The sequence below is a fragment of the Eschrichtius robustus genome, chromosome 16, assembly GCF_028021215.1.
Source record: "Eschrichtius robustus isolate mEscRob2 chromosome 16, mEscRob2.pri, whole genome shotgun sequence".
Lineage (NCBI taxonomy): Eukaryota > Metazoa > Chordata > Mammalia > Artiodactyla > Eschrichtiidae > Eschrichtius > Eschrichtius robustus.
The window spans coordinates 28,914,300-28,941,920 of record NC_090839.1 but is presented as its reverse complement, the minus strand read 5'-3'; the positions used below and the strand labels follow the sequence as shown (position 1 = coordinate 28,941,920).

General features: G+C 35.7%; 1 protein-coding gene and 1 pseudogene across 3 annotated transcripts; one reads left to right on the top strand and one right to left on the bottom strand.

The window, feature by feature from the left end:
- Positions 1-48: 48 nt before the first annotated feature.
- RAD21L1 (RAD21 cohesin complex component like 1) lies at positions 49-27,621 on the bottom strand. 3 transcript variants are annotated; one of them, XM_068566172.1, is made up of 13 exons: positions 27,478-27,621; positions 26,158-26,287; positions 24,488-24,581; positions 22,683-22,789; positions 18,301-18,471; positions 17,287-17,379; positions 16,208-16,318; positions 14,655-14,881; positions 14,324-14,423; positions 13,357-13,481; positions 11,264-11,359; positions 8,863-8,940; positions 49-333 (listed from the first exon to the last, which is right to left on the bottom strand). In XM_068566172.1, exons 1-13 carry the CDS (start codon positions 27,619-27,621, stop codon positions 145-147), a joined length of 1,665 nt encoding a protein of 554 aa, XP_068422273.1. In that variant the 3' UTR covers positions 49-144. The 3 variants fall into 3 exon arrangements, with proteins under 3 accessions (XP_068422273.1, XP_068422274.1, XP_068422275.1); XM_068566173.1 differs by having other exon boundaries at positions 11,264-11,356; XM_068566174.1 differs by lacking the exons at positions 16,208-16,318; positions 27,478-27,621 and having other exon boundaries at positions 26,158-26,228.
- LOC137778582 (small ribosomal subunit protein eS27-like) lies at positions 1,353-2,448 on the top strand (annotated as a pseudogene).

The following is a 27,621-nucleotide window of genomic DNA, read 5'->3' as shown; positions in this document are numbered from 1 at the left end:
GAGCTTACAAAGAGGAAATAGGAGATCAACCTATCTATGAAATGGATCAGACCTTCAGCTGCTTCCAGACAGCTTTGGCATTAAACTGAACAATCTATAAAGAAATTCCAATGGCGACATAAATCTGCATGTTCTGGATTTCCTTCACATTTTATGGAACATTGGTCCCACTGTAGCTATAATATCTGCATAGGGAGCACTCTGGCTCAGCTCAATAGCTCGCTGTTTTTTTAGGACAAGAAAGCTATAAAATTTGGCTGCAGCTTGTTTTCGGTCATTATTTCTGCAGAGCTTCATCAGACTAAAGTACTGCATTCCCATCTTGTTGGATTCCTGGGAAAACAATTGTAAAAGAAGAAAGGAAAGGGAAACAAGATGATTAGAAATAAAGCAGGCTGTGGATGCATAATGAACAACAAAATATTGATATTTTTGATAAGTGACTGTGAAATTCTTAAATGGAGAAATGCAAATGACTCATTAGGAAACATAAAAAACATCATAGGTCACTGAGCACAGCTTGGTTCATTGAGAAAATACATGCAAAAGAACTCTAAAGTGTTACACAAATTTCTAATGTTATACAAATGTTAGGTCTTTTAAAAAATTGATGTTAACATAAATGGCTCCTGGAGAAAGTGTAAATTAGTTTAGACTTGCAGGCAGAAAAAAGTCCACAGGACCTTGGGAATCTTCAAAATCAATGAAAATTATCAGCCTATCAGGCTTGTTTTCTTTAAAGGTACTGCAGGATGGGGGTGACTAAACAACTCTAGTGGTAAATGTAATGGCAGGGGAATATGACTAAATACATCTCCCAGTTTCTTTGCACAGATTAAAAAGATGTTGGATTCACTATAGGACACCTGTGAATCTACTAGAAAAAACTGAGGTACAATAAAGTGTTTAATTAGACTATGTACTTGGAATCAGATTTCTAGAACAGCAGTATTGTTTTTTAGTTAGAAATACTGTGGTGAATACTGGTCAGTATCCCTGTGAGTATTGTACTAATTTGATAGCTGTGAAGCATTTTTTTTTTAATAACATATACAAGGGTTGTTTTGTTTTTGTTTGGTTTGTTTTTTTTTTGCCAGTCCATAACATTTAACAAATTAATAAGTTAAATAATTTATCATACTTTATCTCAACCAAAGGAGCAGCCCAGTGTCAGCAACCTTTCAGAGATGGCATGCCAAGCCTTCATTTATCCCCCGCTCTTGAGGAGACAAAATGTGGATTGGGTGGCTTTTTCCCCAGGGAGAGAGCAGGGACAGCCTTCTCAATTTCAAGAATCCTTTTGAAAAACACCCTGAGAGGATTATTCTGTTTCCTCCAGAAACTCCTCTAAAATGAAGGTAAAGGAATAAAGGAAGGAGAGAAATACAAAGTGGAAGACTATCAGACTTAGAGAAAGCCGAACCCTACATGCCAGCAGAGAGGAAAGCCAGCAAAAAGCAAGCCAACTTGAGATACAGAAATTTGACCCTGTTTGAGGAAAGTCTTTTAGGAACTTATTTGGAGAACAAGGATTTTTGAGGAATGCACTAACCATTCTGCCTCTAGACTGAGTTTCTTGCTGGCTGTTCTAATCTATAGATCCCAGACTTGAACTGCAACATCCAATTGGATTTTCAGCCTCCAGCCAGCCCTGCTCACTTCTGACTGGCCAGACCCTACAATCTGAATTGGCTTGAGCCAATTCTTTAATCTATCTTGTTGCTACTGCTTCTCATGACTAATAGGGATTTTGTACAATTCAGTGGTTTTTGTATAGTAACCAAAAAAACTAGTTTGTCTAAAGTCTGAAGTCAAGGGGAGATTCTGTCAGCAAGCAAGGACCTCTCAGTTCAGTCCTGAATGGGCTTTTCCTCTAATTGCAACCCAAAGCTTTACATCTGTCTTCCTGTCCCTATAGAGTTTACTTGTGCCACTAAACGTGGAAATGTGTATAGACAGAATGTTACGACCCCCAGATTCTCTAATTATTTAATATATTCTACAACTTCTAATATATCACATCCTTAAGGCCATCCGTCCGTTTATCTTTACATTTCAAAAATCTGGACATAAGGCCAGCATATACTTCTGCTCAGTATTTAATGGTGAAATTTAAGTACAATAAAACATGAAAACTGTAAAAAAAAAAAAAAAAAAAAAAAAAGCATTTCCAGCAGTGACAGCCTCCCCACGAGTACGTGCCTCTTGCAAAGGATCTCCTTCACCCCTCTCCAAAAGAGAAGAGGAAACATGAGAAGAAGCACCTGGTCCAGAGCCCCAATTCCTACTCCATGGTTATGAAATGCCCAGGATGCTATAAAATCACCACCATCTCTAGCCATGCACAAACAGCAGGTTTGTGTGTTGGTTGCTCCTTGTTCTCGCCAGCCTACAGGAATAAAAGCAAGGCTTACAGAAGGATGCTCCTTCAGACAGAAGCAGCACTAAAAGCATCCTGAATCAAGATGAGAGGGATACCATCCCTATAAACACACTTGAATAAAACAAAAAACAAAAGCCCAAAGTGAAACAAAACCTAGGAAAAGCTCAGGAATTGTAGGCAGCAGTACGTCATAAGCTGGAAATGAGGGGTGAAGCTAAAAACATGAGAGTTCCTTAAAAGGCTACTTGGGAACAGTTAGATCCTCAGGTCTACTCCACCACCTCACAGAACCGGAAGACCACTACTCCCATACCTAGCAGGAAGCAGGAAGTTGTCTTTCTGGAGATATCAACCAGTGAGGTTCTAGACTTGGAATAATAGGCACTGTGGATGGTGGAGGAGAAGTGTTACAGACTGGAGGAATATGGGAAATTCTAATGTCTAAACAGTGAGACTGCCAGCCTCTCCCTTACTCCCTTTGGTTCCTGAACCACGGGCATCATGCTTATATCTCCTAGGCAGTAGATCTGAAGATTAAGCTGGGAAAAGTGAACATTCCAAGGAAAAATATCCTATAGATAATGATGTGTGTGTGCGTGTGTGTGCGTGTGTGTGTGTGTGTGTATTGGGGGGGCACCACCCAATTATCTCACTATAAAGACCACAAGTCTACAAGCCCCATCCATGCTTATCTAACCTCCAATCAGCTTTTTGGTGTCTCATCACTCTTTAAAAAAATAGAGATCTAAGAGACATTTGGATAAAATGTCTAACATTCAAGAGCAGAAAAGAATGCATTCAAGAGAATCACTGAGGAAACAGACAATACAGGCAGCCGAAGAAAACTATAACCTCTGAAAATTAAGAGAAGATACTGCATCCACAAAAAATGATTAGGATGATATTGAGAGAAAGCATCAGTGATTGCTTGGGGATGGGGGAGGGGGACAAGTGGGAGAGATGGGACAAGGGATTATCAAGAGACACAAGGAAACTTCTGGAGGTTGTAGATATGGTCACTATCTTGATTTTGGTGATAGTTTCACAGATATATACATACGTCAAAATTTATCTAACTGTATATCTTAAATAGGTATGGTTTATAGTTGTGTTAATCATACCTCAATAAAGCTGTTAAAATAAATAAATAAAAAGATTAGGATGCTATAAAATAAAAGAATAATTAATAACTAAGAAAAAAGTCCTAGAAAACAAACCAAAAAAAGCAATAAAGATGAAGTTGAAGAAATCTTCTAGAGAGCAGAAAAATAAAAAGACAAAATTAACACAGGGGGTAAAAGATTTTTTAAAAAGTAAAGGTGCACTTATCTTTGATAAAGGAGGCAAGAATATACAGTGGAGAAAAGACAGCCTCTTCAATAAGTGGTGCTGGGAAAATTGGACAGGTACATGTAAAAGTATGAAATTAGAACACTCCCTTACACCATGCACAAAAATAAACTCAAAATGGATTAAAGACCTAAGTGTAAGGGCAGACACTATCAAACTCTTAGAAGAAAACATAGGCAGAACACTCTATGACATACATCACAGCAAGATTCTTTTTGACCCAGCTCCCAGAGAAATGGAAATAAGAACACAAATAAACAAATGGGACCTAATGAAACTTAAAAGCTTTTGCACAGCAAAGGAAACCATAAACAAGACCAAAAGACAACCATCAGAATGGGAGAAAATATTTGCAAATGAAGCAACTGACAAAGGATTAATCTCCAAGATTTACAAGCAGCTCATGCAGCTCAATAACAAAAAAACCAACAACCCAATCCAAAAATGGGCAGAAGACCTAAATAGACATTTCTCCAAAGAAGATATACAGATGGCCTACAGACACATGAAAGAATGCTCAACATCATTAATCATTAGAGAAATGCAAATCAAAACTACAATGAGATATCATCTCACACCGGTCAGAATGGCCATCATCAAAAAATCTAGAAACAATAAATGCTGGAGAGGGTGTGGAAGAAAGGGAACACTCTTGCACTGTTGGTGGGAATGTAAATTGATACAGCCACTATGGAGAACAGTATGGAGGTTCCTGAAAAAACTACAAATAGAACTACCATACGACCCAGCAATCCCACTACTGGGCATATACCCTGAGAAAACCATAGGTCAAAAAGAGTCATGTACCAAAATGTTCATTGCAGCTCTATTTACAATAGCCAGGACATGGAAGCAACCTAAATGTCCATCGACAGATGAATGGATAAAGAAAATGTGGCACATATATACAATGGAATATTACTCAGCCATAAAAAGAAATGAAATGGAGGTATTTGTAATGAGGTGGATGGAGTTAGAGTCTGTCATACAGAGTGAAGTAAGTCAGAAAGAGAAAAACAAATACAGTATGCTAACACATATATACGGAATCTAAGGAAAAAAAAAAAAAAAGCCATGAAGAACCTAGTGGCAAGACGGGAATAAAGACACAGACCTACTAGAGAATGGACTTGAGGATATGGGGAGGGGGTGGGGTGAGATGTGACAGGGTAAGAGAGTGTCATGGACATATATACACTACCAAATGTAAAATAGATAACTAGTGGGAAGCAGCCGCATAGCACAGGGAGATCAGCTCGGTGCTTTGTGACCACCTAGAGGGGTGGGATGGGGAGGGTCGGAGGGAGGGAGATGCAAGAGGGAAGAGAAATGGGAACATATTGTATATGTATAACTGATTCACTTTGTTATAAAGCAGAAGCTAACACACTATTGTAAGGCAATTATACTTCAATAAAGATGTTTAGAAAAAATAAAAAATAAAAAAAAAAATTAATTCCAAAATTAAAAATTTCTTTTAAAAGATAAAAAAAAAAAAAAAAAAAAAGTAAAGGTGCAATTCAGGAGAGCCAACATCTGACCCATAGGTAGTGCAGAAAAAGAGACTAGATTAACAAGGAGGAAATCCAAGACATACAAAACAATTTCCAATGCAAGAACATGAACTCTCAGAATAAAGAATCTATTACATGTTTAGCACAATAAATGAAAAAGACCCATACCAGAGCACATCATCATGAAATTTCAGGCCACTGGGGATAAAGAAAAGATCTAAGAGCTTCCAGAGAGAAAATAAAGGTCACCTATAAAAGACCACCAACCAAGCGGCATCTGACTTTTCAATAACAACACAGATGCCTAGAAATGTTACAAAGCCTTCAAGATCTGAGAGGTATTATTTTCAAACTATGTTCAGATACATCCAATAAAGTTAAAGGTAAAATAAAGATATTTTCAGACTTGTATGTAGGGTCTCTAGCTCCTATGAACTTTTTTTTTTAAATTAATTAATTAATTTATTTATTTATTATTTTTATTTATGGCTGTGTTAGGTCTTCGTTGCTGTGTGCGGGCTTTCTCTAGTTGCGGTGAGCGGGGGCTACTCTTCGTTGTGGTGCGTGGGCTTCTCACTGTGGTGGCTTCTCTTGTTGCGGAGCACGGGCTCTAGGCGTGCGGGCTTCAGTAGCTGTGGCACGCAGGCTCAGTAGTTGCAGCACATGGGCTTCCTTGCTCCGCGGCATGTGGGATCTTCCCAGACCAGGGCTCAAACGCATGTCCCCTGCATTGGCAGGCAGATTCTTACCCACTGTGCCACCAGGGAAGCCCTATTTTTTTTTTAATTTAATTTAATTTATTTATTTTTTATACAGCAGGTTCTTGTTATCTATTTTACACATATTAGTGTATATATGTCAATCTCAATCTCCCAATTCATACCACCACCCGCCCCCCACCCCCCACCCCCCCGCCACTTTCCCCCCTTGGTGTCCATGTTTGTTCTCTACATCTGGCCTCTATTTCTGCCCTGCAAACCGGTTCATCTGTACCATTTTTCTAGGTTCCACATATATGCGTTAATATACGATATTTGTTTTTCTCTTTCTCACTTACTTCCTCTGTATGACAGTCTCTAGGTCCATCCACGTCTGTACAAATGACCCAATTTTGTTCCTTTTTATGGCTGAGTAATATTCCATTGTATACATGTACCACTTCTTTTTATCCATTCGTCTGTCGATGTGCATGTAGGTTGCTTCCATGACCTGGTTTTGTAAATAGTGCTGCAATGAACATTGGGGTGCATGTGTCTTTTTGAATTATGGTTTTCTCTGGGTATATGCCCAGTACTGGGATTGCTGGGTCATATGGTATTTCTATTTTTACTTTTTTAAGGAACCTCCATACTGTTCTCCATAGTGGCTGTATCAATTTACATTCCCACCAACAGTGCAAGAGGGTTCCCTTTTCTCCACACCCTCTCCAGCATTTATTGTTTGTAGATTTTCTGATGATGCCCATTCTAACCGGTGTGAGGTGATACCTCATTGTAGTTTTGACTTGCAGTTCTCTAATAATTAGTGATGTTGAGCAGCTTTTCATGTGCTTCTTGGCCATCTGTATGTCTTCTTTGGAGAGATGTCTATTTAGGTCTTCTGCCCATTTTTGGATTGGGTTGTTTGTTTTTTTAATATTCAGCTGCATGAGCTGTTTATATATTTTGGAGATTAATCCTTTGTCCGTTGATTCGTTTGCAAATATTTTCTCCCATTCTGAGGGTTGTCTTTTCATCTTGTTTATGGTTTCCTTTGTTGTGCAAAAGCTTTGAAGTTTCATTAGGTCCCATTTGTTTATTTTTGTTTTTATTTCCATTACTCTAGGAGGTGGGTCAAAAAAGATCTTGCTGTGATTTATGTCAAAGAGTGTTCTTCCTACGTTTTCCTCTAAGAGTTTTATAGCGTCCAGTCTTACATTTAGGTCTTTAATCCATTTGGAGTTTATTTTTGTGTATGGTGTTAGGGAGTGTTCTGGTCTCATTCTTTTACATGTAGCTGTCCAGTTTTCCCAGAAGCACTTATTGAAGAGACTGTCTTTTCTCCACTGTATATCCTTGCCTCCTTTGTCATAGATTAGTTGACCTCCTATGCACTCTTTGTCTCAGAAAATTATGAGAGGATGTTAACCACCAAAAAAGTTCAAGACAAAGATCAAAGCACCAAAAATATGGGAACTAACATAGGAAAGAGACAAAGGAATTCCCATGTTATGGTAAAGGAATGTCCCAAGACAAAAACTGTGGAGCAGACCTAGAGAGCAACTAGTCTAGATTAGAACAAGAGGAGGATGAGCTCTGGGAAGGATATTTTCAAGAAAAAAAAAAAAGGAGCTGATGAATCAATTGATGTATTTGACCATACTAAAAGGGGTTTTATCTTATTGTCAGAGAGTTTTGAAAAAGAATTAAGGATGGGTATATAGATACTAAGCAAATGGGAAAAATGAGGTAATGTTTAACGCCAAAATAAAAAACCCATAAAGTTGACAAGAAATGTAATTATGCTTATGAAGCCTCAATTTAAACTAATTTTTACATAGTGGTGGCAACTGATGGTTGTCCCTTAATATCCTTTCTCTTCTTCCTCCATAGTAATAGAATTATTAGCTGGTCCCATGGTTGCCAGATAAGGACTACATTTCCCAGCTAGATGTGGCAAGGTGATTAAGTGCTAGTCAGTTAAATGTGAAAAGTGATACATACAATTTCTGGGATGTACCCTTAAAGGAAACTTTGCTGCTGATTGGAATGCAGACATGGTGGATAGTTAGCCATTTTGGATCCCAAGAATAAAGAAAATGAGATAAAGGGAACCTGGGCCTCTGACAACTTTGTGAACATAGCTGCCATACCAGATAGTACTCTACCTGACAGAGAAATAAACTTCTATCTTTTTAAGCCACTGACGTTTCGGCTCTCTGTCACAATCAAACCTGCATCATGACTATTCTAACTATAACACTGTAAGCACTGAATACTGTGCTGAAAATAGACTGGGGTGGGGGAGATATAACTAAGCTAAATTTTCATTTTCTTCTGAAAGAAGTCAACAGATAAAATATAAAGCTGAAATATTAGGAAAGAGCAGTAAGAACATGTAATTAGAAGTATAGATTTAAATACTAAAAGAAACAGTTTATATAGTTTCCTCTGGTAAGCAGAACTTAGGAATAAGGAGGGGTGGGACAAAAGACTTGTGTGTTTCCCTTTCAGCCTTAAGCATAGTACTACTGAACTTTCAAAATTATATACATGTATTATTTTGATAAAAATATAAGTTAAATTTTAAAATTATCTGTTTCATTCTTAAACTGTTATAAATTTAGTTTCACGTTGAGAATTAGTTGACAGACTGCTAAACACAAGAATGGGACATAGAATAGATGTCTAGGGACATGAAAATGGGTAAGAATTGATTAGGACATGTAGGCACTAAAAACAAACTCACATTTAGCCTCAGGTATACAGCTTAAAAATCATTTCACTCTAGTGTAATTTGGCCTCAACAAAAACACAATGAAAATTGTTTTATTTTTATTAATATTTAGAAGGTTGAACTCAACATTTTACTTATTTTTAAAAGTAAAAATAGGGTTGACAAACCCTACTGTCTTACCCGCAAGCTATTTAACATCTGACGTATTCTTCGATTCCATCTCTCTGCCTCAATATTTTGTTCATTCCCCAATGACTCCTGTTTGAATAATTGATATAATATTTCATTTAACCAAATTTTACTGAATGTTTACTATTTGCCAACCATAGTGTTAGCTGCCGCAAGAAACACAACTGTAACACTGGGTCCTGCCAAATAAGGAGCTTATAGTCTGATAATTGAGAGAATAAGACTAACATACAAGTATAGCTCAGTCTTTACAGGATTATATCTATACTCCCAGGCTATCTTCTGACAAGGGGTTCCAGAGTTTGAGATTCTGCCATCTCTATTGGTGATGCAACCCAGGCATTGTGCACTTACTTTTAAAAGTAAAGATGACCACTTTTGGCTAGGACTGTCCCAGCTCTGGTCAATCTGAACTCAGATGACAGGAGTAAACAAAAAGCTACAGAAGAACTACCTTGTAAAGGCCTTCATATGAATTTATCTGGTGATATAAAAGCTGTAACAATAACTGATGTTTAGTAGGTTGTGTACAATTGGGTTAGGAATCTTACAAATTTCAAGGGTGCCTTGTCCGAAAAAGATCAACCCACGGCCTTTCATGTTATTTGAGTAGATTCAATCTTTTTAGTTTTTAGCCACTTTCAGAAACACCTTAATATTTAAAAATTGTAGAGTTGAAATCCCTTCACAGGAACTCATTCTAAGCCCTTACCAACTAACACCTTATAAGCTGAGAACAGAATTGGGCATAGGAAAGGTGCTGATGAGTCTGATAAAAAAGCAAGCCTACAAAGGGTTGGGGGAGGCAAGTGGCAGTGGCACAGATCTGACCTACTTTATAATTTTCCCAACGCTATCTCTGACCATGAAACCTAACAGCTTCTGTGTCACCCTTATCACAGCTCCACTGTTTGTCAAGCTTTTGTGTATACCTCTGGAGCCCAGACACTTCTTAAAATTGCATTCAATTTCATGGACTCCAAGATGATTTCAGAAAGCTTCAGAATATCCTGTATGATATTTTAAATCTTTTGAGGCTAAGGGGACTGCCAAGTCCCCATTCCTGCTAGCTGTACTGGCTTCCTGGTTCTGCCTATACAGCATCCTTTCTTACATTCCAAAGATACTGATCTGAAAATATGGTCAATTTTATTCTGAAGAGTTTTCTAAATTCTTCCAGGTAAAATTTATGTTTATTCCTTTCTGGTTTATTCTGGGGTAAACTAGTTCACCCAATTACTAACGTTTATTTTATTGTTAAATATGCAAATGTATTTTTCGAATGTAAAAAGCAATGGCCCAACTCTTTGTTAAAGATCCATGAGACTGCAGCTTCACCTATATTGCACAACTAAACCAATCAGGAAAAGGCTCAGAAAAAAATAGTCTGTGCATTTTGCTGAAGCCTATCCACTTGATCTATCTGGACACCCTACAGCTGAGTCCATTGTATGGAAAGCCCCGTGGATTATTAAAACAGCTGAACTTGTGCTGTGTTGTGGTTTTCTTGACCATGTATGAAAATAACCTGTGTCTAGAAGCAAAGAGAAAGGGGAAAGTGACTCAACTCTCTTCTGGCTCAGCTGTTTGGATGTTTCAGGTAAAAATTTCATGTATTTATTCTGTCCTAGATTATCCAGAGAAGTCAGTCATATGAAAAAAAAATTTAATAGTCTTGGAACTCATTGTAAAGATAATTTATTTAAAAACAAACTAACATTAGGCATTAGTAGGTGTTTTCATATTATTTAACTAAGAAACTTTTGTTAAAATTCATTACAATCTTAAAAATGCCTTCAGCACTATGGGACAAGGACTAGAGAAATAAAGACAGTAATCTATATGGAGTCAGGTGAGTCACATATTAGCTCTGGCTTTGCTACTGACTTGTGGTCCTCCGTGCAGACCATTCCCTTTTTCTGATCTCTAGAAGTCTTGAGTCAGACCTTGGTCTATATCAGCCAAGGTCTTGGTATAGACCGTGAGTCATTGTTTTGGGAAATAATGCCCATACCTTTTTCTTTAAATAAAATTTCAAATGCCCTAGGACATAGCCATAATATAACTCTGCTTCTTTAGAGATGTTATAAGAATAACTTAAAACAATGATTCTCAACATTTTAAACCCATGACTACCTTTGATAAGCAAAAAAATCCCATACATTTCTTTAAAATTATTTAAAGTTTCAAAATAAATTAAAGAATAAAAGATCAAAGCAATTCTGAATATGTTTTATCAAGCTACTCATACACATCTTTGTTAAGATCACAAATTTAAATTGTAATTTTAGAGAGTAACATGACAGCTAAAAACAATTTTTAGGTAAATAAGGTGTTAACTATTTAGGAACAAAGTTTTAAATAACATTCTCAAGACTATACATCTATTTACCAATTCAATTGGACAATTTTCAATTTCTTGTGCTAAGATGGCATTCATTAAAGATGATTCCTCAGCAGCTGAAGATACCATTTCAGCAATATCCTGCTAAATCAAATTAGGGAAATATAGGTAAGTTATCACAGTAGTAGTAGTCATCACAGGAACAATCTCATTTTGTTAAATGCTTTAATCACATGGATGCTCATTTCTAAAACTAATTTAAAATACTACCTGCATTCTCAAAATATTATTTCTGAAATATCCCAAATAGGCAATACCTGACTTAAATACTCCTGTTTTCTTTATGCCTCCCACAATGAAGAACTTGCATGTTCTGCCCTCCTTGCTACCTATCTTTTCCCTTCCTATTTCCCTCAACACTACAGATGTCATATCAAAAGTCTCTGCTGCTGCACGGCTGAGACCACTTTCTTTGAAGCAGTTTGTCTTTGCCCCAGTCCCCTACCTCTATTCTCATGCCAGAACCAGGTAGCAGAGGAAGAAGACCTGTAAGCAGAGGGAACGAGAATGGGGGAAGGGATATTAATATCCCTACCTAGGGCCATGACAGGATTCTTGCCACTGCTGCTGGAGCTGCCACTAGCAAGAGGGAAGAAAAACTGTGTCCTCTGGAAGGGGACCGAAGACATAAAGGAAGATGGAAAAAGAGAAATTCTCCATTCACCAACACCCTCCTTTCTCATTGCTATGGAAGCTGTTGGCCCCTTTTTCATCTTCAGCCTGTCTCCAAGCTTCATTCCCCAGCTGTTATCTGTGATTGTGATTAAGTTAGAAGCTTCCCACAACATAGCTTATTTGATTTTTCATTTTAGCTTTTAAAAATTTTCATGAGTATGAGGTTGCATTTTATTCTTTAATATACATGTTTGTGGAGCCCTATCATGTTTTTTCCCTTTTAATTTCTATGAATATTCTACATTTTAGATACTCTCAATTGTGCAGTTATTTTACAAAAAATTGTTTGAATTTTTGAAAGATTTGAAAATGATTATCAGAATCAATATTTTTCTGTCCATTTAAATTGACTGTGCTTCCATTCCTGACTATTTCGTATCTGTTCACCATTTTTGGAAGCAGAATAAGAATGGAATTGAAGGTTAAAGCATAAGTATAGGGTAAAGGAGTAAAAGGTTCAAAAGAAGTAGTGCAACAATCTTTCCTTCACTCCAAGCACCAAAATTTTGTCACTATGTTAAAAAATAATAAACTAAACAAGCTTGCCTAATCATAATTTCAGTAGGTGCATTCTAAGAAATGGCTGAATCCAAATAAGGAAGAGAGTAGTACTGGCAACCCAGTATCTCAATATCCAGTATATGATCAAATTAAAACACATTCTGTTTTAATGTATTATGAAATTGTCTTTCCTTCCAAGGGCATTCAGTTTCACTGTGGATTGACTCTCAATTCCCTGAGTGGTTATCAAAATACAGTGATGATGGAACAAACCAGAAAAGCACTGGTTTATTTTTATCTGGTGTGGTATAATATTTACACTTGTACAGTCAATAAAGTGACATTGGGAGAATATTTTACAGCACACTGTTTCCAACTATATTTTTTAAATAACTATGTTTTTCAATAAAAATTATGTCTTTAAGTAAAAATTAAAAAAAAATTTTTTGGTCATAGATCTTTAGTCTTTCAGATTCAAGGCTAAGATAATTGGTGGGTCTAACACATATTATTCTTAGAGTTGGGAAGGGTGAACTTATGATCAGAAGCAAAACATAGGTGTATTTTCTAGAGTCCTAAAGGATTCCACAACATATTGAATGTGAGACCTCAGCATATAACCAGATTCAGGTATAATCATTTATTCAGTGTACCATGCAAAATACTATTTCAGTATGAAACTACTTATCTTGTGATTTACTATCCTAAACTTCTAGAAAATACTGTTCTGCAGATGGAAATTATGTTTTACCCTATAGTACTGCTACATACTAAAGAAGTTACAGAATAACATAAGATGAAATATAAACTATAAATATAAGACGATATACCAGAGTCTCAATGTTCCTTCACTGTATGTGTCAGGAAGATAATAATATTTTTATTACTCTCTTTGGTTAACTTACATCATAGTTAATATTTTTATTGGTATCCTCACGATAGCTACACTTAGATCCATCAGTCGCTTCCTTCCAAGTTTTGGATTGACTTAGCTCTTGCAGGGAATTTGGCTCTTCCATCATGGAGGTCTCTGAATTATTAAGGAAGTAAAAAAGATTTCACTAAAATATCTTTCAAACTTAAAATTGGGATATGGTTGTTACAAAAGAAAACTTCTGACAGACAACTTAGAATCCAAGAATTTAAGGGTGCACAAACTTTCTTATAGCACCCCAAGTCTCACATATTTATCTTCCATTTTCCCTCATCTGCCTCTTTATCACCTCTACTTCCCATGTTCCACCACCTACCTCCTCCACACTCGTTCCCACACATTGAACTCACAAGACAACATGGATATACCAAGCCCATCTTAGTATATTGTTCAGCAGATTTTAATGCCTTCAGTAAGCAGAGGTTCACTCACCACATAAGTTGGCTTTATTATTCCTTTATAATAGTCACAATAATAATTCATTATTAATATTATTAAAATTTCATGTATCCTCTAGGTGGATAGATATATCTATATCTCAGGTTAACTGTATTGTTTAAATGCTATTCTTATCACTAAGTGATTTTTCATGTTAGTTGTCTTAAAGTGAAACATTATCCTACGAGATATAAAAATTTTCTTTGTTGAAGGCTTGTGAGTACTGCCTTTGGGGGTGGGGGAGGTGGGAAAGAGTGAGATTAAGAATAGTCCACATAGTATATATACTTCATCTTTTTAAGGTAGTTTGTTGGACAAAAATTAATCCACATAGAAGAATGCAATGCTGATCTAACAATTTCTTTTAAGTTCAAGTACTCTTCTAAGAGCATTTATACTTGGGAATATGGAATTGGATCCCATCTTAATTTTGAAATGTAAAATCAAATTTTTGTTTCTACAACATTCCCCTAAACACCAACAGAATTAGGATGTCTCACCTACTATGTTTTTGCTTCCCATTTCTTCCCTTACTGACTCCTTCTGCATCAATTTTCTTCCAAGTTTAAAGCCAGAGGACACAAAGCATTTTGTAAACAACTGTAAAAATATACATTTTTGTTTCTCACTTTTGTACAAGTAAAGCAATTCAACAAAATACAAGCGTATATGCTAAAAAGTTAAAACTATTATTCATGCACACACATCCAGCAAATTAATTCAAAAGGGGGTATTTTTTCACAAGTTTAAATTCCATTGTATCTATGAATATAAATATGTATTTATTTATCACCAAACATTGCACCCATGTAAAAGAATGGAAACTATTACCATTTTCAGTTCAGCATGAGTCAGATCCTGGGCAGCAGTTGACAGAAGTGTGTCTGCCCCTCCCCTCTGCTTCCACATCATCAACCTTTGGGTAGGAGGTGCAAGTTCCAAAACCATGAGTGTGTCCGTAAAGGAAGTAAGCTGTCTATGCATAATTTTGCTACTGATCTCCTTGACTGGATCTATGAGCAATTTCCTCTTTTTGCCTTTTCTTTTTTCAGCAATGTCTAAATATAATAAATACATACAAATGTGATAGGTTGTACAACTTTGTATAATGATATTCTAGGCACTGCATATCTAAGAAATGTCTACCACAATACAACCTACAGAGTTGACTTGGGAAGAAAATCCCCTTCTCTCTACTGAAAATTATGTTTTATATGGTTTTTGCACAGCTAGTGTGTCTCAGCAGCCAAGGGTTAACACATTTTGTAAAGTGCTTAGGAGGCAGGCACCCTGTTGATCTACTAAGTGGACAACTGAGAAATGTGGAGCAGAGTATATTGAGAGGGAAGTCACTCAGTTCTGAAGTTCCTTAAAATATCTACCTAACAGGATAACTTTTTAAAACATTTATTTGTATTTGTACAGTGTATTTTTCCCTCCCCCATTGAAATTCATATACAAATTCCAAGTAGGTAGTTAGGGCCATGGGATTTTGCTCCTTTAACTAATTTGGCCAGGTAGAAAGTAGAAGTCAAGCTTTTCCTTAGTAAAGATGCAAAAGGGGAGTGGGGGGCAGTTACATTTTCTGGAATGGGTGGAGATCTGAGATCAGATGGAGCCAAAGGAACTTGCTTGCTGATGTGCCTCAGTAAAATCTTGGGAATATAACAAGATTCCAAAGGGGCTGGCTGTGTGATGACTCCAGAGGTTATGTAGGCTGGGACACTGGGTATCACAAGGTGGTGTGGCTGATGACCAGAGGTTCCCTTCCACCTGCTGTACCCCTCCCCCAAACTTTGATACTATACATGGCTCAGGGCAGATAGGGGAGGTTTGCAGATTGAATTTCTTGCCAACCAAGTGGGATAGAGGCTCAGAGTTGAATTTCGTAAAGAAAAAGTTGAATGCTTTATTCTTTGCATGCCTGAGTTTATAAACTGAAATATCAATTATACAACTTAAAACTAGGATATTCTTAAAAGATCTAGTTATATATTAGATTCATATTCAGTGCCTCTATTCCGATCCTTTTACTCTGTCTTATTTTATATTGCATGCTTATTTATCTCCTGATCACACTGTAAGCTTCTTAAAAGCAGGAACTATGTCTTCATTTCTGTGCCCAGAATAATGGCTTGATAACTATTGGAACTGAACTCTGTTTTACATTTTCCAATTTCCCAAGCTGGATAGATGGTTTGACCAGGACTGAATATAATGAAAGGACCATCCCAAATTTTCTTCACACTTTTCCTTTATTGTATTATAAATGTTATTACTAGATTGACTACCTCCTATAGTATTTTAAGAATTATTAAAATATCTCAGGGTAAATAAGGTAGTAGTGCATCAAAACTAAAAATAAAAACATGAATGACTCTGACCTGAAGTATCAATTGGGTCAAGGGTAAATCCTTCCTCTTCATTTGATAATGTGGTTTCATCCATTTTTTCATTTTCAGGTGGACATACACACTCTGGATTATCTGGTTCTACTAATCAATGTTGCCATAAAAGGATTTATTAAGAAAAATAATGGTTATGTTGCAAACTAGAGGACTGTATGAGAATTAAAGTGAAAGACAAACTAACTGTAGATTTATATTGCTAACTGGAGCCACATCTGAATTCTTAGAATCATGTATTTAATAGAGTTGAAGAGATTCAGAGATTATACAGTCTGGGGCCCGCAGTGTTCAGGTGAGTCAAGTAGTATCACCCTCTTTTGCACCTGTCACGTCTAAGGCTGGGCTACAGTCACATCAGAAGTGAAAACAGAGGTAGGAACCACAATAAATGATTGACATAAATTTGACAATATGTCTGCTAAAAAATTTATGTTCTGTTCATGATTAGCTGACCCATAAAGAACCACACATAACTAAATTTTTATTGCCTCTTTTTACATTTAAAATTTCTACTACTGTGTTAGAAAGCAAATGTAACATCAAAAAGAGTGAAAAATCAAAATGGGGCTAATCATTCTTTTAATTCTTAAGAAAAATCAGACTACAAGGCTTCAAATCATCTGAGGTACTTTCACATCAATTTCAAGTAGAAAATATCCCCAAATTTGTAATTTATATCAAATTATATAGAGATTGTCAAGCTATATTAATATTAATGTGATATTAATAATTAATAACTATGTTAATGTCAAACATTAATGATGTTTTACTATGTAACATATATTATTTTAATGATTCAAAAGCAGGGTATTTTGGCAGAGTATTTAAATGTGCTCTCATAACAAATAAACCTAATCCCGATTAAATACCCATCATTGTACTTTTCCCAGAATTTAGTTTTCTATTCTATATTATCTAAAGTCAGACTAAGAGTTTGAGGGACAACACTCTTTATTATCTTTCACTATACTATACTGCTACTTAAACCCGTGAGTTTTAAGGCTTAATTTGAATATTAGTATCTGTTCACATTCTACACAAAAGAAACAACATACCCACTATAGTATCGGGAGGCTCAGGAAGCACGGAAATTTCTCTATTTAAATGCATGTCTTCTAACAGGATATTCTGATCTTGCAATAGATTGTCTTGAAAACACAATAAACACTTTGGTTATACAGAGTTGAATCTGTCATTTGTTCACTAAACACTTGACAGTATTGCATGCAAGGAGTTGTGATGGGATAAAAAAATGAGTGAACCCTACTTAACTAGATTTGACTGGTTATATAGACTACCATATTTCATGCAGTATGACATAGAATTTTATATATTTAATTTCCTTTCCTTTATTAAAAGTCTATTTTTAAACGTTTATTTCAGGAAATATTTACTAAACTACCAAGATAGTAGCCTTGTTACAAAGCCATGTTTAGATTTCAAATTAAGAAGTAAAAGTTTTCAAACTCCTTTGGTAGAGATCTAAGGTAGAGCCACTATTTTTCGTAGTTTTCAAATTTCAAAAAGTTTGCCATAACCAGCCTTTTACTGTAAACTAGAGAATTAAAAAAAAGATTTGATATATAATGGTCAGTATCTTTAAAATTAAGTGGATTTCGATTTCCCAGTTTTCTCTATCCTATTTCTATGATGACTTTATAATAATATCATAATATAAATATAAAATAATGATATAAAATGCTGGACAGATCCTTTAGAATAGCTGTCCCACAATTTCTGCTAAAGAAAACAATGTTTTCTAGTATACAATCTAGTATATTTTGTGAGGAATATATTTACCTCACTTCTTCTACTCTAAAGACTAGAAATTTGTAAAAATAAAAACAAGAACCTATATGATCAATGTATTTAAACAGATAGCTATTTACTTGGAACTAGCCTAAAATTTTAAATATACTATAGATTCTGAAAACTTGTGTAAAACAATGTGTTGACCTATATGACACAGAAGCATATCTGAAATTTTAGTTTGATGGAATAAAACTTCCAGTATGTTATGTAATTTGACTGAAACAAATATCCAATTTCTATATGACCAGATAGCATACCAATCATTTCTCCTGCAGCCCCTTCATCTCCAAATCCATCTCCACTGTCATAGAACAGAAATATTTCTCCAATGAGGCTTCCAGAACTTTTTTCAACTAAAGGACCACTGGAATTTAGCAATATGTTGTCATCAAAGAAGCTATGTCTTCTGAGAATTTCAGGTTCCTCCTCTAAATAAATACATATAATTAATATTGAGTTAGTCATAGAAACACAGAATTTTAGGGTTAGAAGCTAGAATTTAGATATCATTTTGAATAGCTCCTTTCATTTTACAGATGAGAAAAATGAGAGCTAAAAATTTATTTGAATTATTCAAAGAAGACATACAGATGGCCAGTAGGCATATGAAAAGATGCTTAACGTCACTAATTATTAGTTAAATGCAAATCAAAACTACAATGAGGTACCACCTCACACCGGTCAGAATGGCCATCATGAACAAGTCTACGAATAATAAATGCTGGAGAGACTGTGGAGAAAAGGGAACCCTCTTGCACTGTTGGTGGGAATGTAAGCTGGTGCAGCCACTATGGAAAACAGTATGGAGGTTCCTCAGAAAACTAAAAATAGAATTACCATATGATCCAGCAATCCCACTCCTGGGCATATAACTGGACAAAACTATAATTCAAAAAGATACATGCACCCCTATGTTCATAGCAGCACTATTCACAATAGCCAAAACATGGAAACAACCTAAATGGCCATCAACAGATGAATAAAGAAGATGTAGTATATATATATACAATGGAATACTACTCAGCCATAAAAAAGAACAAAATAATGCCATTTGCAGCAACATGGATACACCTAGAGACTATCATACTATGTGAAGTAAGTCAGAGAGAAAACAACAAATACCATATGATATCACTTATATGTGGAACCTAAATTATGGCACAAATGAACCTATCTACAAAGCAGAAACAGACTCAGAGACATAGAGATCAGACTTGTGGTTGTCAAGGGGGAGTGGAGGAGGGAGACGGATGGACTGGAAATTTGGGGTTGGGAGATAAACAACAAGGTCCTACTGGATAGCACAGGAAACTATATCCAATCTCCTGGGATAAACCATAATGGAAAAGAATATTTAAAAAAGAATGTATATATGTGTAAAACTGAGTCACTTTGCTGTACAGTAGAGATCAGCACAACATGGTAAATTAACTATACTTAAATTAAAAAAAGAAAAAAGAAAAAAAATTATTTGAATTATTCAAGTCATTCTGCTAATCAGTGGAGACTGGATTTCTAGTCTAACGCTTTTTCCAATACAATAAGCAAAAATTGCAAAAAAATGTCAGGATAGAGTTTTTAGTGGTGGTACAGTTTAATACTTCCCAGAAGGTTATTATTGACAGTGGAATGATTTCTTCTACCTTAGGTGGGTCATATGCCACTTGATCGAGTATTATTTCATATTATTTCATGGACAGTTGCTTGAGTTGTTTGTCCATAAGGAGGGATTGGAAAATAAGGAGTATGTCTGCCTTCTAAGTAATGGAAAGGTAGGTAAAATATTAAAGAATGGGCTTATAACATTTGTTCAATAAATATTTATTGAATGACTAGGTATTAGGCAATATGCTAGGGGTTGGATACAGCAGTAAAAAAGATAAAACCTGGTTAGCTAACATAAACTGAGTGGTTACTATGTGCATTGTATTATGTAGTAGAGGATACTATTATAATCCTCATTGTACAGACAAGGAAACATCCACAGAAAGGTTTCGTAACTTGCACACAGTCACACCCTAATAAATGATAGAGTCAGGATCTGAAGGCAGCAAAGATAGTCTTAGTAACGGTGTTAGAATTCTGGCAAAATGGAGACTAATGAGAGAAGACTCCTAAGACACTGACAGCAGCAGATAAAATGAACTCCCTGCTTCAAACTGACCTGCTTCCAGACTGGCTGTCAGTACATGCATATTCTTTCCCTTCCTTGGGTTTGAATCTTTGGGTCCAGAAGTCTGAAACCCCAGAGGTCAGAGTCTAGAAGTCTGAAATCCCAGAGGTCAGAGGTTGGTCCTCTCCTTCCTCTAGCAACCCACGTCACTGCTAGTCAGTAAAGAAACTCATGAAGTATCGCTCACTGGAAATTTTTCTACAGGCCTACATCTTCTAGAAAGAAAGAGCTAAAAAAGGCAACCTTCATTGTATTGGACTAAAGATTTGCTCAATAGAAAAGATTAACTTCTTCAAAAGAACTAAAAATATTGTTCACATCTTCCAGGTACACCTTGATAGCTTCCAAAAGAAAAATCAGTCTTGGTCAATAAGATAATAACATTTATGAACAGACAGTATATGCTGATCACTGAACATCATGAGAATCTGAGAGTACACCAAAAAATTAAAGAAATAATCTTTGCTTTCACTCTTATACTATAATCCAGAATAGGATGGATTAACATTAAATATTTCTTAGAGGACATTAGGTTTGAACTAGTTTTTGAAGGAGAGAAAATCCCTTATTGGTAGAGAGTACTAAAGGAGAGAATAAGGGAAATAACTGTGATGTTGCTAGTAATATCCCGATTTTACATATAGGGCAGTAAGGCTCAGAGAAGCTAGGTGATCTGCCCAATATCACACAGCAAATCAACAGAGGAAGCCCAGATTCAAACCCAGGTCTGTCAGTCTACTCAGGACATGTTCTTCCCACCTTCTTGAATTGCAGTAGACAGAACTGAGAACAACTAAATTGTATTGGTTGACTGGTAAGACGTTTGCTTGACTAGAGCAAAAAGTCTATATTAAGGTAAAACAAAGTTAATAAAGATGGTGATAAATTGGTAGAGGGCCTTGAGGAGAGGCAGGAGTATCTATCAGGAAGTTATAGGGACCCAAGGCACTTAAGAAGAGAAATGTGGTGTGGAAAAAAAATGGAATTTAAGGATAATTCCTCTTGCAGAGCTGTATAAAATGTGGGGCCTGGAAGAAACTGTGTAGGAGGGTATACAGCACTTCAGCACTTGAGTACTGGTGAACTAAATATATATATATATTTAGTACTGGTGGCTAGGGAAACAGAAAGAATACCTAAGAGACATTTCCAATTTTTTTTTTTAATTAGCACTGGTATGAAGCTTATAGAAAGCATAGTTAAGAGTGATCCTAAAGTTTCAGGGCTGAAGAAGAGCAGTAGCATTTACAGGGAAATGTGTAAAGAGTATCTTGGGCAGTAGGAAATATGATTAAATTTTTACCAATGTGTTACATTTCAAGGTTTGGGGTAACAGCCAGTAAGGGATGCGTGCTACTCAAAGTAGGGTCTGTGGACGGTGTTGGTCCACAACAGAGTAAATACACAAATTAGAGGTAAATGTTTACAAAGTTTTAATATAACGTCGCAGAGTAATTTTATACATGTTGGATCTAATAACAAAAACTTGAGGCTTACATGTTGATTTTTAAGTAAGTTTTTAAATTTTTCTAGTAATTAATTTTTATTATATTCTACAAAAGTATCATTCCATGACAGATAGGAAATTGACAAAAATTATAAAACTGGTCCTTCACCACAGATCATTTGAGAAACACAGCTATAGATCATAGAGTTATGGAAGGAGAGTCAGGATGAGAAGTGGAGGTTATGAGGTAGCTCAAGCATTACTGATGCTTGATCACCCTCCTCCACCTAAGACAAATTTAGGCCAGCCTTCTCCTATGCTCACTGCTTTGGGCACTATAAGAAAGTCAAAGATGAATGTGACACAGATCTTACCCTCATGGAGTTTTCAGAACAATACAGACCAATACAATAAATATCATGATACAAATCAGAGAGTGGTAAACGCCATAAAAAAGAACAAATACTATATAGTTAAATTACACCATATAGCTTTAATTCTAAAATACATTCAACACTTTGTTTCCCAATCAATGTGTATTTAGTGTGTATTTTCTCCTCACTCCCAAGCTATTTTAAAATCTGTTATTGATATCATATTTAGAGGAAATATATTTTGAAGGCTCTGTATGCAGCACATGTGTAAAACCTTGTGTATATGTTAACTACAGCAACTGTTTATTTATATGTCTCTCTCCCAGCCTGAAGCTCCTTGAGAGCAGGAAGTACTTCTTTAAACTTTGTATTGCCCATGCCTGTGATAGCACCTGACATATAGTAGATATTCAATAAACGGTTGTACACTGAGAAGGGAAGCATAGGCTAAGCCTGAGTCTTGGCATTGACACCTATAGTAGAAAAAGGCAGGAATAAACTTATTGGGGGGTTACATTTATACATCAAAAAATTCATTCTAAAGATATTTCTACTGGCATAGAAATAGCTTTGGCATTGTTGTAATACAAAAAAGCAAATATAATTGATTATGACTTGTAATTTTAATTTCTCAAATATTCTCACCAAAGCTCCCAGCGTGGAAAAGTAGATCATTGTCATAATCTTCTCTAAGTGTGATTTCTTCTGGTTTGCTTTGGTTCTGAGTAAAGTGTTCTGAAACATCAATAGCACTATGGAGAAATATAAGATTGAGGAAAACATGTGAACAGAACACAATGATTTTGCAGTATACTGCAAAACAAACAAACACCCTTAAACAGAAAACATGTTTTATTATAAAAACAAAGGAGAATTTTATTTTCTCAATAGTATTCCTTACAAACACTAGTTCATCATACATATGATATAATGAACTATGATCTCCAGATTGTCAAATCCAATGGGCAATTCTCAGCCCTTATCTTACTTACCATACCCAACAGCATTTGAAATCGATGTTCACTCCCTTCCTCATGGAACACATTCTCCTCTTGGCCTCTGCAATACTACTGTCTCTTGATTTTCTTCCTACCTCACTGGCTGTTCCTTTTCCATCTCCTTTATTAGTTCTTCCTCATCTCCCAGATTATTAACTATTAGGAATGACCCAACATTCAGTCCTCAGACCTCTCTCTCTCTCAAATCTACACTCATTCCCTCAGGGATTTCTTATGACTCATGGTTGAAGTTCCATCTACATACTCACAACTCTCAAATTTATATATCCCATCAAACATCTTTCCTGAGTTTCAGACCCAGATATTCAACTACCTACCTACTCCCCTTGGATGTGTAACAGGCATCTCAAAACCTATATCCAAAACCTAATTTACTTCCTTTACCTTGTCCTCTTTAAACTTGCCATGCTCTGGTTATCCTAATCTCATTAAACTGGTAACTTCATTCTCATGCCAAAAATCATATAGTCAACCTTCACTTCTCTCTTTCTCTTCAAACTATATCCAATCCTTAGCAAATTCTGTCAGCTCTGCCTTCAAAATATATCCATAATTTGACTGCTACCACCTTGATAAAATGAAGACTGAGAACTGATCACAGAGATCTCTTGTCTGGACTTCTTACTGCAATAATCTTCTCACAGGGTCTCTGCTTCCTTCCTTTCCCCCTTATAGTATGTAGCCAGAGGAAGCATGTTGAAGTCAAGTCAGATCCAGTCTCTTTCCTATTCAAAACCCTCCTGTGCTCCCTATCTGAGTAAAAGAAAAGTCCTCATTATAGCCTATGACACCCTCCATCATCTGCACCCCAGCTACTTCTCTGACCTCATCTCCTACCACTGGGCCCTTCATTTACTCCACTCCAGTCTCACCTGCCTCCTTGCTGTTCTTTGAATAGGTCCAACATGCTCTGCCTTAGAGCCTTTCCATTTGCTTTACATGGAACATTCTTCCCCACATTACTGAATGATTTGTTCCTTCATTTCCTTTAGATTTCTGTTTGGACCTTATTAGAAAAGGCTTTCCTGATCTCTCTATTATTTTATTTTCTATTTCTCTTCATAATGCTGATCATCTCCTAGCATACTATATATTTACTTGTTTGTTTATTCCCTGTCTCCCCCAACTGAAATATAAGATTCATGCGGCCAGGAGCTATCTCCTCAGTGCCTAGAACAGTGCTTGGCATATGGCAGGCACCCAACAAATATTGAATGAATGAATATACTGTCAATATTGCAAACTATATTCAGCAAATATAATGATGCATTTTTAGTTTTGTACTTCGAAATTTCACACTAAATTTAAGTCTTTGTCAACTGCATGTGTACTTCAGTTGTTAACTATGTTCCATCTGCATTCATGAAATCTGAAAATGTAAAACAACAAAATATCAGGAAAATCAAATTGAAGGAAAATAAAATAATTTACTTCACATTTTGGGGATCAAAATCATGAAATTCTTCTGGCAATGTGATCGCATTGTAAGCTGCTTCGAGATTCTCTTTTGGAAGGTCAACCAGTCCTGAAAAGGATAAAATACCACATTCAATAAGCCATGATGCTATATAAAATAAACTTCCAACTAAATCTCTACTTTCTCTCACTGGACTAACTGCTTAGTCTCCTACCTTGTTTCCCTGTATCCACTCCTGCTCCTCTTCAGTCTCTTCTCTACAAAACAGCCAGAGTGATATTTTAAACATGAAATTAGATCAGATCCCCCTCATATGTAAAATGACTCAGGGACTTCCCTAGTGCACTTAAATAAAATCCAAATTTCTAATCAGGGCCCTGTATCCCTACAAAACCTGCAGGCATCATCTAACAACACCTTCCCGTACTCACTCTACTCCAACCGTACTGGTCTTTTTGCTCTCTGAATGAGTCAAGCACTTTACCACCTCAAGACCTTTGCTCTTGCAGCTCCCTCTGCCCAGAATGCTATTCCCTCATGGACTTCTTACATGGCTGGATACTTCTCATTCTTCAAGTCTGAGCTTAAATTCTATCCTCTCAGAAAGGCTTTTCCCAATTAGCCTAACTAAAATACACTTCTCTCTTATTTTCTGTAGTAGTACTCTTTTTATATTCCTTCATAGCACAATCTATAATTATTATAATAATTTTTTTAGAAAACCTTTTTCATTTTCTGATTTTCTCACCAGGCTCAAAGGGACCTTATTTGTCTTGTTTGTCCTTGTATCCCAGAGCCTAACATAGTGTTTCACACAAAGTATGAGATCAATAAATATTTATGGAATATATAAGTGAAATAATGAACAAATTTATTTCATTGAACCATATTTGATATAATTATAAATCTACTAAGAGATTCTACAGATATTTTAAATAAAGAAAGTAAACCCTTGTCAATCCTGATTCACCCATTTTAACTGAGGGAACAGTATGTGCAAGGCACTGAGACAAGTACTATAAGAGATTCAGAAAATAAGTATGACAAAGATGTTGCCTTCAAGGAGCTTGCAGACTAGTGTGAGAGGCAAGGTCTGTACCTAGATAAACATAATACAAGGTGGAAAATGACTAAAGTCTTAAAACTAAAATTAAAATTAAATAAAAATTTGAAAGTTTTCTATTTATGACACATGTAAACCTCTAGCACTTTGGAATGCCTAGAGATTTTCTATAATATTTCATAAATAGCATGCTATGGTAATTAGAGTCTTGAGAATTGTGAAAACAATGACAATTATTGATATCTAGGTTTTGTCAATCACACTATTTCTAATTTATCTCATAAAGGCAAAAACAGATATGGCAAACCAAGTGACCCATTAAAACTGAATAACAGTGTTTCTTACACAAGTGTGGTAGCATTAAGTATATTTCTTGTGTAAATATACAGGAACATTCCAAGTTTTTGAAAGCATAACCTCTTCCTGCAAACACAGGAAAAGAGCAAGGAAAATAATATAATTTATTCTTAACCATGGAAACTTAGCTTCAGTCAGAAGGAAGTTTACATTCACCATACTCACGCTGGAACTACAGAGTGCTGCCAATTAAAAGAGCCCACCCAAAATAAAAATGCAAAAGGGAACAAAGACGAGTGAGACAAATCAATATTGCATGTATACCTGGGCGAAATGTCATCTTCATCTTAAGCAATGCTTCACTGCAATCTGCCAAAAGATATTTTGCCTTCCTATTATAGATTCGAACAACTCCCAAAAGAAGGTGTCCTGAAGTTCGAAGTGCAATTTTCACCTTTCAAAAATTTTTTAAAGTATTAGAATATTAAAAATTAGATTCATAAACTCTGTTCTTTGAAAATTATAAAATAATAAGAATTTCTTCTCTTTAAAAAGCAGACATTTTTTATTCTTATTTAAGGTGAATCACTTAACTTTTACCTCACCTTGTAAAATGATTAACTTTTTTATTCAGTGAAGATAATCTAATGTGGCATTTAAGTGAAGTATGCTATTATTGGTTTTATGCGAAGTATATAACCTTTGCAGTCGGGCAGACTTGGGGTGAAGCCTTGGCTCAGTTGCTGAGGCTGAGTCATTTAACCTTCCTGAACTTCAATTTATTAATAATGGCTACAATTTATTATATACTTATTTTGTGCCAGGCATTGTCCTAAGAGCTTTTCGTACACTAATTTATTTAATTTTGACAACAACCTCTATTTACAGAAGAAAAAACTGAGACTCAGACATGATAAGCAGCATGCCCAAAGTAACAAAACTATTAAGTGATAGAGGAGGAATTAAATTTAAATTTGACCAGCTCAGAAGTTCATGCGCTTAATTACCACACTTCACTGAGGCTAAAAGAAGCCTATCTCATAGGGTTATTGTGAAGATAAAGTAAACTAATGAACATACATAAAGTCTAGCCCAGTGCCTGACACATGGTAAATTTTCAATTATAATTCATCCTTCTCTCAAGAAGAAAACTACTTAACCTATAAAAATATTAAAATGATATTTTAATGCAAATTCTAATAGCTTGTTATAGTGTTTTATAATGAACATAGTACCTTGCTTATGAAGTGATTTCATATATATTTTGATTTATACTCAATCCTCCTTTCTTTCTTCTCTCCCTATTCATTCACCCATGATTTTTCTAAGAAATACTCATTTGGTACCTACTATGTATACAGTATTTTGTTAGGGAATAAGAAACAATCACAAAATATGTATAAAACATGGCCTTTATCCTTCAGGATCCAGTCAATTTATGATAAACATATAAAAGAGTTAATTACCAACAGAAATCAATATACGTTTATGTCCAGACAATAAATGCTATAGGAAATAAAAAAGAGAAGACCATTTAAGAGTAAAGCTTCCTTGGAAATATATTTCATGATATAATGTATTTTAATTCCTTTCCTCTCCATAAGTCATAGCAAATACATACTATAATTTTAATGAATAACATACCTTAGGTGAAAGAATTTTTTCAATGGTTATTTCTAGATTACATTCAAATACATGGGCCTTTGTGAGTTTCTTCTCCCAGTGAGCTGCAAGCCAGATTTTGGCCAATGGCCCTCGCTTACTCATAAGCACATGTGTGTAGAACAT

Excerpts from the sequence above, each read along its gene's own strand:
- RAD21L1 (XM_068566172.1), bottom strand. The coding sequence starts at position 27,621 with ATGTTCTACACACATGTGCTTATGAGTAAGCGAGGGCCATTGGCCAAA. Across the intron at positions 22,790-24,487 it reads TTTGATCCCCAAAATGTGAA|TGCTATTGATGTTTCAGAAC; the intron begins GTAAATTATTTT and ends ATTTCTCCATAG. Across the intron at positions 8,941-11,263 it reads AAAATTGTCCAATTGAATTG|GAGTCATTGGGGAATGAACA; the intron begins GTAAATAGATGT and ends TTATTCAAACAG.